Here is a 14,422-nt window from a genome sequence, read left to right on the forward strand (position 1 = left end):
CTTGACCAATTATGTAAGTTTATTTTTGTAAGTGCTTTTGTAAGTGTATTTTTGGGGGTCTGAAACGGACTAATCTAATTTACATTATTCCTTATGGGAATATATTCGTTCAGTATCAGCACTTGAACAGCCTTCTGGAACAAATTAAGTTCGTAACTCGAGGTACCACTGTACTTAATATGGGTAAAATATTACAGCATGTTTTGTAATAAACATTGAGAAGAGTACAAGTCTATAATGATTATTATTATTATTCTTTGTATTATTATTAATTTTTCTTAACTCACTGGCTGTCTACCACTGAGGCAGGGTGACCCAAAAAAAGGGAACTGTCATCAGTTTTTTTCATTTAGTAATTTATACAGGAGAATAGGTTGCTAGCTCCTTGCTCCCAGCAGTTTAGTTGTCTCTAATAACATGCATGGCTTACGGAGGAAGGATTCTTCTCCACTTCCTCATGGAGTATTATTATTATTCTTTGTTAGTAAGTGAACCATCTCAGTAGGTCTGGAGGTTAGTTAGCTAGGCTGGGGACCTCACCTTCTCTCACTTCAGCCAAGCCAAGCATGTCACCTGGCTTGATCCAAGTTAGGCAGAATAAGCATTCATAGGGATAGGGCATCATATTTTAATTTAACTACTTCATATAATTATTATATGGAAAACCTCTTAATCTGAGTGGGGTTACAACCCACTTGTCTGGTAACATTACTTTCCAGTTCATATTGCATAACAAAAACCTGATAATAACTTATCATGCATTATCTATATACAGGAAGGCCCCACTTATACGGCGGGTTAGGTTCCAGGCTACCGCCGTAAAGCGGAAACCGCCGTAAAGTGGAACACCCTTTTTTTCCACTTACAAATGCATACAAACACTAGATAACAAGTTTACACTAACATATATTAAGTTAGCAATAGAACCAGGCATCAAAAAACAATAAAAAAGTACAATACACACATAGTGCACTCATTACTTACCTTAAAATATTTATAGTCTTAATCTAGGGTGAGACAAGTAGTATTTATTGTAAGAAATCAAGTGTGGTATGTATTGTAATAAGCCAGGCTACCTTACCAGGCCACCCCACCCACACATACTATTCTATAATATTTAAGCATCCCAGAGCGATAAAATGTATATACAGTTCACTCATTACTTACCTTAAAATATTTGTAGTCTTAATGTAGGGTCAGGAGTAAGTAAGTAATTATCAGAGTATATATAAAATATGAAATAACTTTTAAAAACATTTGAAATTTTGGAGTTTCCAGACAAAATGGAGAGACTTAGTGCTTACTGAGCTCATGGAGAATGTAAACAAACAGGGTGGGGCACGGTGACCGTATTAGAAAGTCAGGTGGGGGGAGCCGTATAGTGAGTTTTGGTCATAATTTGAAATGTCCGTATTAGCGGAACGCCGTAAAGTGAAACGCCGTAAAGCGGGGCCTTCCTGTATATACTTAGCTATCCTAGGTAGTAGGTTGGTAAACAGCAACCGCCCAGGGAGGTACTACCGTCCTGCCAAGTGAGTGTACAACGAAAACCTGTAATTGTTTTACATGATGGTAGGATTGCTGGTGTCTTTTGTCTGTCTCATAAACATGCAAGATTTCAGGTATGTCTTGCTACTTCTACTTGCACTTAGGTCACACTACACATACATGTTCAAGCATATATATACACACCCCTCTGGGTATTCTTCTATTTTCTTTCTAGTTCTTGTTCTTGTTTATTTCCTCTTATCTCCATGGGGAAGTGGAACAGAATTCTTCCTCTGTAAGCCATGCGTGTTGTAAGAGGCGACTAAAATGCCAGGAGCAAGGGGCTAGTAACCCCTTCTCCCGTATAAATTACTAAATTTGAAAGAGAAACTTTCGTTTTTCTTTTTGGGCCACCCTGCCTTTGTGGGATACGGCCAGTGTGTTGAAAGAAAGAAAGAAATACTTAGCTATCTCCTGTTTTGCAAAATTTAACATTTTTGTTTCAGGGCTGGAGAAATAAATTGCAGAAGCTGGTGCTGAAACTGTGGCCTGCACTCCATTTCTCATGGGAGCTTTTAACTCTATTATTTTATGTCAGGTAAACTCTCTGCTATAGCCGTTTACAATATTATGACCATCCCAGTCATTAATATTTGCTTAATAAGAAAACAGTGCTAAAAAGAAATAATTTATTTTTTCCCTTTCTGTGGACATTAATATGATTGAGCATATAAATGTAAATTCAGAGAAAATAAAATGTAATATGACTTGATGTGCTGTTGGAGTGTGAGCAAAGTAATATTTATGAAGGGATTCAGTGAAACCGGTTAGCTGGACTTGAGTCCTGGAGGTGGAAAGTACAGTGCCTGCACTCTGGAGGGGTGGGGATATTTGCAGTTTGAACTGCAGTATAGGCAAGCCCCTGGCAAGACAGTGATGGAGTGAGTGATGGTGAATGAAAGTGTTTCTTCTTTTTTGGATCATCACCCTCCCCCCCAACCTTGGTAGGAGACAACCAGTGTGTTGACAGAAAATGTAATAGCCTAAATATATATAGCTTTGATCTAATTTTTTTTTTTTAGCTTGTTAAGTGACTTAACAAAAACAGATGCATTTTGGTCACTGCAAATTTTTACCAAGAAAACTTATCATTGAGTCATAATTAAGGATCTCTACTAACCTCCCGAATTTATGCAAGTTTCATGGACAGGTTACTAGAAAGACAGCTTGCTTTGCCCCAGTTTGACTCGTCACTGCCTTGAAAATTTACAACTGATGTGATTTTTCAGCTTGCAGATAATGCATTAGGACTTTCATCAGTTGTGTTGTCTGACATTGTTCTTTGGAAAATTTTGTAGTAGAAATTTAGGCAAATAACTGGTTGTAGAATTTCTTACTGTAGTCTACACAGCCCAGTTGCTAGAGCAGCAGCTTGACACTCTGTCTTACCCAGTTAAATGTCTTGCATTCCTCTGAAAAGTTGCAGTCATTTATTACAATTTTCTGACTCATCATGCTTAGTGTTTGGTGTAGACAAAGAATTGTTTTATTAGAGGGACACTTCAATATTTTTGTGGGGCAAGTTAAGAAGGGTATACCCCTATGTTGAAGCAGGACGTTGAAGATTTAGAGAAATAAATACGTACAGTATTAGTAAATAAAAAATTATATTGTATTTTTTCAAGGGAAAAAATGCTTTATAGGTTCACAATATTTATTTCTCTTTGGAACAACAATTTCCATGCAGTAAACTTTGTAAACTGGCACTTACTGTAGTGAAGATATTAAAACATATTCAGACTTGCCCATAGGCAGTTAATTATTTATGAATTCAGCCTCTCCTCACTACTGATGGAGTTCAGTTCCTAAAACCACATCGGTGAACGAATTTGTTGCTAATCAAGGAACCACCCTTACTGATACAGTGGAACCTTGGTTTTCATTTTTGATTCGTTCCAGGGAGTCTGACAAAAACCAAATTCAACGAAAACTAAAGCAATATTTCCCATAAGAAATAATGTAAATCCAATTAATTCATTCCAGACACTCAAAAATATTAACAGAAAATACATTTTATAGAGAACTATAGTTTTACATACAGAAAACAATGAGAAATAAATATAAAGCACTAATTTTAATGGATAAATGAACATTTAAATCAGTTTTACCTTTATTGAAGACTCTTGTTGACATTATTTTTCTTGAACACTTGGAGATTTTCAGAGTGATACACCAGTGAAGGCTTCACTTTGAAATCCCCACTAGCATTACCACAGAACAAGAGAGTTATCCTATCCTTCATAGGCTTGTGTCCTGGCAGTGCCTTTTCCTCCTGCGTGATGTAGGTCCTCTTTGGCATTTTCTTCCAAAAGAGGCCTGTTTCGTTGCATTTGAAGACTTGTTGGGGAAGGAATCCTTCAGCCTCTATGTACTCCTTGAATTTATCAATGTATTCTTTGGCTGCATGGAGGGGAGAGGGAGGAGAGGTTATCCTACCACCCTCTATCACCATCACAACCACTACCACCCTCTACCATCATCACTACCACCCTCTACCACCATCACTACCACCCTCTACCACCATCACTACCACCCTCTACCACCATCACTACCACCCTCTACCACCATCACAATCACTACCATCCTCTACCACCATCGCTACCATCCTCTACCACCGTCACAACCACTACCACCCTCTACCACCATTGAATTCTATCGTGTTTCTTGCCTTCTTTATCGAAGGGCTTGGACTCGGAATTTTCTTTGGCCCCATGGTGGCTTATTTAGCAGTCGTACTCAATAAACAAGCACAAAAAACAATTGATTTATACGAAATGTTTCATATGAAGGCACAGGGTAATGTTCACTCGACGATAAACAAAGCCAGACTGTCTCAGAATGCATGCAGAGGATGCTTTGTGTGGGCGCGTTTAGCAGACACGTTTGGTACGTCGGACAAAAACCAAGGTGACGATCGACAACTAGTACAATATTTTGATGAAAAAAGTCATCCAAAACAAAATTCGACGAAAACCAGGGCGAACGAAAACCAAGGTTCCACTGTACTGTACTTCAAAAATGTCACCACCCGAAATTAAGACATTCAGTTTTGTGTTTGCTGTGAAAATCCTTTCAATCCATTCATTATTAATGGTAATACAACATGAAATAGGTCAACTTCCAAGATATTCCAGGAAACGAGTGCATAGCTGATTACTTGGGATTTTTTTGAGAAAATCAAGCTTTTTTTTCAGGCTTTGCATAAGATAAGAGTGATCTTCTATAGTTACCCTTCAGGCACATAATGTTTTCTGTAATGGTGTCTTTATCATGCTTCTATGTTATTTATGTTATGCCTAATATTATTCTGGAATAAATATAGTAGGTAGATATCCTTTATTGATAGTACAGTGGACCCTCAACCAATGATATTAATCCGTTCCTGAGAGCTCATCGTTTGTCGAAATTATCATCAGTCGAGTTAATTTTCCCCATAAGAAATAATGGAAATCAGATTAATCCGTTCCTGACACCCCAAAGTATTGAAAAAATTTTTTTTTTACCACATGAAATATTAATTTTAATGCACACAAACTGAAGAAGACATATACAATTACATGATACCTTTATTGAAGATCTGGTGATGATTGATAGGATGGGAGGAGGGGAGAGTGTGGATGGTGTTAGTGTTTAGAAGGGGAATCCACTTCCATTAGGACTTGAGGTGTCAAGTCCTTTTCCAGGGTTACTTCCCTTCTTCTTTTAATGCCACTAGGACCAGCTTGAAAGTCACTGGACCTCTGTCGCACAACATATCTGTCCTTAGAGCTCTGTACCTCCTGTTCCTTTAAGATTTGTCTAAAATGGGCCATAACATTGTCATTGTAATAGTCACCAGCACGGCTTGCAATAGCTGTGTTAGGGTGATTTTTATCCATAAAGGTTTGCAGTTCAACCCACTTTGCACACATTTCCTTAATCTTTGAATAGGCACAATGGATTCCACAACTGGCATAGGCATCTCAGGGTTAGCCCCAAACCCTTCAAAATCTTTCTTAATTTCCATACTAATTCTCACCCTTTTTATCACAGGATTGGCACTAGAAGCTTTCTTGGGGCCCATAGTGAGTTATTTTGCAGGTGCAATCACTAAAAACGCTGTGATAATATGAAATGTTCCGATTGTATGTTTGGATGCGACCGCGGTGGCTGGCTTGTAAACACTGGCACCCACGGGACAAGTGAGGCGTGCTCAGACCACACGTGGACGCGTCTCGAACTGAAGGAATCGCGTTGGTCGAGTTTTTTAGCGCTAGTCAAGGCAAAATTTTTGCGTTAAAATGTATCGCTAGTCGGATTTAACATTATACGATGCCATTGTTGGTCGAGGGTCCACTGTAATAGTATAATTATACAATATTTTATAGTGCAATGAGGCACACCGCTCTGTGTGTCATACTGACTCATCAGTTACTAAGAGACACTGCTCGGGCTTTCTCCCTCTCTGCTATAGCTCCATCCACTTTGTAACGATGCCAGATGGTGAATTAAATATGTATACAGGTACCATCCAACTTACGACCGAGTTTGGTTCCGAGAAACCGGTCGTAAGTCGAAATGGACGTAAGTCAAACCTTACTGAATATCAACATCACATTTTTGTAATGACTTTATTTTATTGTTTTATTTTGGTATTTCAGTTTTTACTTTACTTTTTATGCTGTTAGTACTGTATTTTATATTGTAAGGTTTAGGATGAACACTGTGTACAACACAAACACTTGTTTATTTCCCAGAAATTTGGCATAGAAAACAAGGTCGTAAGTCGAATGGTCGTATATCGAGCAGGTCGTAAGTTGGACGGTAGGTATATTAGAAACAAAAACAGAAAAAAATAAAAAGGAAATGCCAACTTTATAACTTTATTTCAATTTGCCTAATTCTTACATATTAAAGAAAACAAAAAGAAAAATCATACAATACACTCATTACTTACCTAAAAATATTTGTAGTCCTAATGTAGGGTGAGAGGTGAGTAGCATTTATTGTAGCAATACAATGCGTATACAGTACACTCATTAACGTAGGGCAAGAGATGAGTATTTATTGTAGAAAGAGGAAGAAGAACAAAGAATGGAAGAAGTACAAAAAGAAGTTCACTGTAAAGGGGTTAGCTGATATGTTCATTTGTGTTTGACATTCTTGGTGTCTCTCATGACATCTTAAATGATTAAACTCAGTGAACAAGGTATGTCAAAGGTAATAATAATAATGATAATTAATAATAATAATAATAATAAATAATAATTGCCCCGGAGCACTTTATACGTCATACATATTTCGTATAGGTTTTTAGCTGACATTTGAAGTGCTCCAGAGCGATTGTTGTTATTAATTATTATTATTACCATTGGCATACCTCGTTCACTGAATTTAATAATTTCTTAAGCTGCCATTAGAGAGACAGAGAATGTAAACACGCAGACAAACACACCAGCTAACCCCTTTACAGTAAACTTCTTTTGTACTAGTACGTATTTCCATTTTCCTCTTCCAAGTGCTGCTGCATTTCTAACTATTGTGCACCCCATACTACAAGATAGTTAGAAGTGCAGCAGCACTTGGAAGAGGAAAAACAAGAGGAAAATAGAAGAAGTACAAAAGAAGCTCACAGTAAAGGGGTTAGCTGGTGTGTTCATATGTACATTATCTGCATTTTTCATGGCATCTTTAGAAATGGTTAAACTCAGTGAATAAGGTATGATGATAATAATAATAATAAAATAATAATCATAATAATAATAATAATAATACAGTGGAACCTCAAATTTTGAACGTATCGCTTATCGAACTCTTCGAAAATCGACCGCTTTTCTCAAACCAACTTTGTACCTATTATCGAACTCACCCCTATTTTTGAACTGCCGGGTACTGGACCTGTCCGCCAGCCCGCTCTGTCCGCGTCCCCGCGCAGGCGCCATGAGCCAGTCTGGCTTTGTTGATGCTTGAGTGAACACTAACCTGTGCTCTCATTCAAACATTTTACAATTAATTCATTGTGTTTAGTGCTTGTGGGACTGTGAAATAAGCTACCATGGGCCCAAAGAAACTTGCTAGTGGTACCCCTGTGGTAAAGAAAGTGAAAAACACCTTAGATGTGAAGAAGGAAATACTAATACAGAGGTGCCAGAAACAGAGGACTGTGGACAGTTATTTTGTGAGACAGGGGTCCAGTGACTCAATCTGGTCCTAGTGGCATTAAAAGACAGAGAAGGGAAGTAACCCCAGAGAGGGCTTTGATACCTAAAGTCCTTATGGAGGGGGATTCTCTTCCTAAACACTAACCCCAACTCCCTCTCTCCTCCTCCTATCTTCCAGATGCCATCACCAATCTTCAATAAAGGTAAGTAAAAATGTTATTTTATATGTTTATTTAAATTTATTAATACATAATTGTACACTATATTTGTTGTGTGTATATAAAACTATAATTAATCTCTATAAAATGTATTTTTTTGTGAATATTTTTGGGTTTCTGGAACGGATTAATTGTATTTCCATTATTTCTTGTGGGAAATATTGCTTCAATTTTCAAATTTCTCGAATTTAGAACTAGCTCCTGGAACGGATTAAGTTCGAAATTTGAGGTTCCACTGTAATAATAATTGCTCTGGAGCTCTTTAAATGTCGGCTACCAAACCTATATGAAATATGTATAACATATAAAGTGCTCTAGAGTGATTATTATTAATTATGATTATATATATACTTGTGGTTGGGGATTTCAATGCTAAAGTGGGTAAAAATTATGGAGGGAGTAGTAGGTAAATTTGGGGTGCCAGGGGTAAATGTAAATGGGGAGCCTTTAATTGAGCTATGTGTAGAAAGAGATTTGGTAATAAGTAATACATATTTTATGAAAAAGAGGATAAATAAATATACAAGGTATGATGTAGCACGTAATGAAAGTAGTTTGTTAGATTATATATTGGTGGATAAAAGGTTGATGGGTAGGCTCCAGGATGTACATGTTTATAGAGGGGCAACTGATATATCGGACCATTATTTAGTTTTAGCTACAGTTAGAGTAAGAGGTAGATGGACAAGCGGAAGGTGGCAACAACAAGTAAGAGAGAGGTGAAAGTGTATAAACTAAGGGAGGAGGAAGTTCGGGTGAGATATAAGCTACTATTGGCAGAAAGGTGGGCTAGTGCAAAGATGAGTAGTGGGGGGGTTGAAGAGGGTTGGAATAGTTTTAAAAATGCAGTATTAGAATGTGGGGCAGAAGTTTGTGGTTATAGGAGGGTGAGGGCAGGAGGAAAGAGGAGTGATTGGTGGAATGATGAAGTAAAGGGTATGATAAAAGAGAAAAAGTTAGCTTATGAGAGGTTTTTACAAAGCAGAAGTGTTATAAGAAGAGCAGAGTATATGGAGAGTAAATGAAAGGTGAAGAGAGTGGTGAGAGAGTGCAAAAGGAGAGCAGATGATAGAGTGGGAGAGGCACTGTCAAGAAATTTTAATGAAAATAAGAAAAAATTTTGGAGTGAGTTAAACAAGTTAAGAAAGCGTAGGGAATGTATGGATTTGTCAGTTAAAAACAGAGTAGGGGAGTTAGTAGATGGGGAGAGGGAGGTATTAGGTAGATGGCAAGAATATTTTGAGGAACTTTTAAATGTTGAGGAAGAAAGGGAGGCAGTAATTTCATGCACTGGCCAGGGAGGTATACCATTTTTTAGGAGTGACGAAGAGCAGAATGTAAGTGTGGGGGAGGTACGTGAGGCATTACGTAGAATGAAAGGAGGTAAAGCAGCTGGAACTGATGGGATCATGACAGAAATGTTAAAAGCAGGGGGGATATAGTGTTGGAGTGGTTGGTACTTTTGTTTAATAAATGTATGAAAGAGGGGAAGGTACCTAGGGATTGGTGGAGAGCATGTATAGTCCCTTTATATAAAGGGAAGGGGGACAAAAGAGATTGTAAAAATTATAGAGGAATAAGTTTACTGAGTATACCAGGAAAAGTGTACGGTAGGGTTATAATTGAAAGAATTAGAGGTAAGACAGAATGTAGGATTGCGGATGAGCAAGGAGGTTTCAGAGTGGGTAGGGGATTTGTAGATCAAGTGTTTACATTGAAGCATATATGTGAACAGTATTTAGATAAAGGTAGGGAAGTTTTTATTGCATTTATGGATTTAGAAAAGGCATATGATAGAGTGGATAGGGGAGCAATGTGGCAGATGTTGCAAGTATATGGAATAGGTGGTAAGTTATTAAATGCTGTAAAGGGGGTAAAGGAGGTTTTATGTGCGAGGGGCTTGGACTTCCAGCAAGCGTGCGTGAGCGTGTTAGATAGGAGTAAATGGAGGCGAATGGTACTTGGGACCTGACGATCTGTTGGAGTGTGAGCAGGGTAATATTTAGCGAAGGGATTCAGGGGAACCGGTTATTTTCATATAGTCGGACTTGAGTCCTGGAAATGGGAAGTACAATGCCTGCACTTTAAAGGAGGGGTTTGAGATATTGGCAGTTTGGAGGGATATGTTGTGTATCTTTATACGTATATGCTTCTAAACTGTTGTATTCTGAGCACCTCTGCAAAAACAGTGATAATGTGTGAGTGTGGTGAAAGTGCTGAATGATGATGAAAGTATTTTCTTTTTGGGGATTTTCTTTCTTTTTTGGGTCACCCTGCCTCGGTGGGAGACGGCCGACTTTTTGAAAAAAAAAAAGTGATTATTATTACCATCGACATACCTTGTTCACTGAGTTTAATCATTTCTTAAACTGCCGAGAGACGCAGAGAATGTAAACACACAGACGAAGACACCAGCTAACCCCTTGACAGTGAACTTCTTTTGTACTTCAGTTTTCCTCCTCCAAGTGCTGCTGCACTTCTAACTCTATCTTGTACTATGGGGTGCACAATAAAGTACAAATTTGTACAAATATGTAGTCTTGGAGACTGTGCAAGCTAGTGTACTGAGTGGCTGTAGGAAGGAGATTGAGATGCTTGACGCTGAGACGCTGAGCTGCCCGTTTCTACGACCCAAGTTCTCATACACCATACAATACCGACTCGTCGAAGAGCCCATCATAACTCCAAGTTGTAGGTAAACGTCTATGTCAGTAAGTGAGGAGAGGCTGTATAACCTCTAAATTAATTTTATCTGGCATATATCAATGTATTTGTATACTGTACTTTATACACAAGTAACCAGCTTGTTTGCTTGTTGTTCAGAAATAGAAATATGTACTGTTTTTTTTTTTAACAATAGTTTCTGCATATTAGTGTTATCCTTCTATTCAGTCTGTCTTTGTACTGTAATTGCACAAAGTGGCTTTCATGGTTGTGGTAATTTAAAGGTGTTTTTCCATTAACTTTCCTTAACTTTGGTTAAGAACCGTCCCACCCATTGTCAGTCAATAAAAATATATTAGAAAAAAGTGTTTGAAACTCCATGTTAAATTAGTTGCATTATGCAAAGTGATTCTTATGATAAATTTATCTGTCATAGTAACAAGAATGTTTGTGATGTACATTTTCTGTTTAGTGACAAATACTGTAATGACAGAAATAAATTTTTCCAGGTATTTGATTGGCAAGAGTCGGTTTCATAGTCCCTTACTGCTGATGTGTGGAGTTCGTCTTGCAAACCTTGATAAGGAAGACTATGAAATTATTGATATGAGAGCAGAAAAAATGTTATCATTCAGGAGTATCAGGTAATGTAAAGCCGTTTTAAAAGTTGAAAGATATTTTTCTGCAACTGGTATCCAGTTGGAATATGCTCTTGAGGGTGAAGGACAAGGTGCCAGAGCTAGCATTAGGGCTGGAGAGTAGGTATAATGAACACAGATGTATTACAGCACAAGAGAGATCCCTATATCACAATCACATACAGCATTGTAGAGAAAAACCATGGAACAAAGATAACACAGGAAATGTGCAGCTGAGGAAGGAGAGAGATCATGTCCTTCAACAGGGAAGTAGGCAGCAAAATAAGGAAATGTGTACATTGCCAGTTGGAAAGAAATCTTCCATCATAGATGCCAGTACTGTATATATTATCTTGTGGATGGCTCTTCTGGCATAAGCTCATATCCAGTGTGCACGTCAGTGCATTAGCAGGAAATGTTAGACCACCAGATGAAGTTTCTACTTTTGCAACCTGGGAAGGTGGCACAACAAGTTATATTTCAGGGCTGTTACAGGTCACTGAGGCACCCAGGTAGATGCAAAGGAATGATAATTTATTTCAGCACAAAAGATATTTGCTGTGAGGAAGAAAAGGAAGGAAAGCACCCTCAAGCTGGGGCAATGAAGGTGAGCCAGGGCCAGCAGGTGACCCTAGTATACATCTAAAATGTGTATGGCTTTGACAGCCTTTCATATCTGAAAACTAAAGCAGATAAGGGCACCATAGCCCTGTGAGCTGTGAGGATACGTCCAAGACAACCCCTATCCAGAAGCAGAGGCATCGGCCAAGAGAGTGCAAAAGAGGAAAGGTTGTGGGTACCAAACCTCGTAGGCTGGTAAAAGCCAGCCTGCATCCGCCACAGTAATAGTTGATGAGGGATCCAGTTTTCTAGAATGCTAGTAACTCTGTTCAGAGATTCACAAATGGTGACAGGCAGCGAGGCCATCACCAGATTTGTTGACGTAGAGAAATAGGCACATCATACATGTGAAGACCAGAAAACTGTAGTAAACTCTTTCATAATAAGACTACACTGCACATTATTGTGCAACACAGTTTAAGGAATATGACTAAAAATTTTTGGTATTACTAGCCATAAAGTATTAAAGACTCAACACACAAAATGTTGTACTACTCCCTAGCATTATGTTATGCATAAAATTTGGGTACTTCATACCATGATACACAACTTCTTCCCTCTCACTGACAACCCATTCCACCTACAGTTGATGCAGAGTTTTATGCCTCACTATGTGCATCAAGCTATTTTGGATATTTTCATCAGTAGTATATCTGATCTCTGGATATTAACCATGGCATCCAAATGGTATATTAGTAATATTGGAGATGCTAAGAAGACTAATAATGAGTCTGTTAATTTGTTGAGGAAAATAAAGTGTTACAAATGCTTTTAGGTGATGAACATGTCATGAAAATTGCCTGTGAATTTTGCACAAGTGAATCAGCCATTTTTTACATTTCAAAGTGAAAAAAAAGTAAGCTTCCTCAAAATTATGTCGAAGAGGTCTCTACAGCTAAATAAGAAAGAAAAGTTACTGAATGCATGAGCACAAGATCCTGTCATACTATAAACAATGTGTGAGGTAAAGAGTGTCTTCATAACAATGAATGTTCAGTGTTGAATAATTTGAAGGTTTTAAGAAATGTTGTGTTCATAACATCAGATGCTCTGGTGAGCTCTGTAAAGTGCTGCAGGGTAAAATATACCCAAGATGCATTAAAAAATGCAGCCATTAGTTACCAACATTCTTATTAATCACCACAATACAACCACAACTGTTCACTTCAGTCCAGTAGCATGACCAGACTGTAAGATAAGTCATACTGTAATCATTTTAATATACCTAGTACAGTAATAAAAAGAAATTATTCGGCAAATGTATGTGTTTGGAACGTTACTCCCCTTTTTTTTTCCTACTCTTCTTGCAATATTATTTTACTTTCTGTATGACCCTTGTGGGTCTAGCACTTAGTCTTGATTGTAATAGTAATAATAATTATTTTACATAATGCACTTATTTTTCAGGAATGTAACCCATGTGTTATGTAAGGGTTTACTGTACTATAAGACAACACTCTTGCTGACATAACAAACTCATCCACTGTGGGCAGTAAACCTCCCATTATCTGAGGTGAATAGTTGACACCAGATGCAGAAGTGTGTGGCTACCAAAACCTGCGGGGCTTGACATAAAATGAGGCGCAAGCTAGTTAAACATTTGGCAGACAGAAGAACTAGCTAACATACTGAAGCTACCGTGATTTATGCTCATCAGGAGGGTGCCGGCCAGCCGGAGAAGGTAGCCAGTTTACACTACAGTACAAGATAGGGCAAAGCCCAGTACAGAAAGGTCCAGTTATAAAGACCTATTCCATGAGAAGCACCTGTGAGAAGCATCATTATCATCTAATCAGAATAGGAAGACAAGGAGCAGGAATGTAGGGGTTGCAGAATACACCTGAGCACTCACTGTACCCAGATGGCAGACTTAAGTTGTTATTACTTACAGAAACTAAGAACATAAGAAAGAAGGAACATTGCAACAGGCCTACTGACCCATGTGGAGCAGGTCCATGTCCCCCCTCCCCCAGATTAGCCCAGTGACCCACCCAGTCTGGTCATCTCCACTCAAGGATGGAGCACTGCACCAGACCCAGCAGCACAAGCTAGTCAGGTCCAACTCATACCCACCCACACCCACTCGTGTATTTATCTAACCTATTTTTAAAACTACACGTTTTAGCCTCAATAACTGTACTTGGGAGTTTGTTCCACTCATCCACAACTCTGTTACCAAACCAGTGCTTTCCTATATCCTTCCTGAATCTGAATTTTTCCAACTTGAAACCATTGCTGTGAGTCCTGTCTTGGCTGGAAATTTTCAGCACGCTATTTACATCCCCTTTATTTATTCCTGTTTTCCATTTATACACCTTGATCATATCCCCCCTAATTCTATGCCTTTCGAGAGAGTGCAGATTCAGGGCCCTCAGTCTATCCTCATAGGGAAGATTTCTGATACATGGGATCATCTTTGTCATCCTACCTAATGATGTACAGTCCAGGCAGTCATCATGGTCATTACAAGATCTGTATGCTAAACAAAGCAGATGGCTATTCCTTAGAGATAATCATGAAGAGAATTAGGGGCTGCCATGAATTTTCAAAGTAGCCAGAGAACCCTCAAAGGCCCAACTACACAACACTGGAT

General features: G+C 38.4%; 1 protein-coding gene across 1 annotated transcript in view; it reads left to right on the plus strand.

The window, feature by feature from the left end:
• Positions 1-1,994: 1,994 nt before the first annotated feature.
• Positions 1,995-14,422, plus strand: part of LOC128693567 (peroxisome assembly protein 12-B-like) — a gene marked incomplete at its 5' end in the record, with an annotated part of 33,154 nt that continues 20,726 nt past the window's right edge. The window contains 2 exon segments of the mRNA XM_070080222.1: positions 1,995-2,086; positions 11,080-11,214. Of these exon segments, the coding sequence (XP_069936323.1) occupies positions 1,995-2,086; positions 11,080-11,214 (227 nt within the window).

This window comes from Cherax quadricarinatus, chromosome 6, assembly GCF_038502225.1.
Source record: "Cherax quadricarinatus isolate ZL_2023a chromosome 6, ASM3850222v1, whole genome shotgun sequence".
Classification (NCBI taxonomy): domain Eukaryota; kingdom Metazoa; phylum Arthropoda; class Malacostraca; order Decapoda; family Parastacidae; genus Cherax; species Cherax quadricarinatus.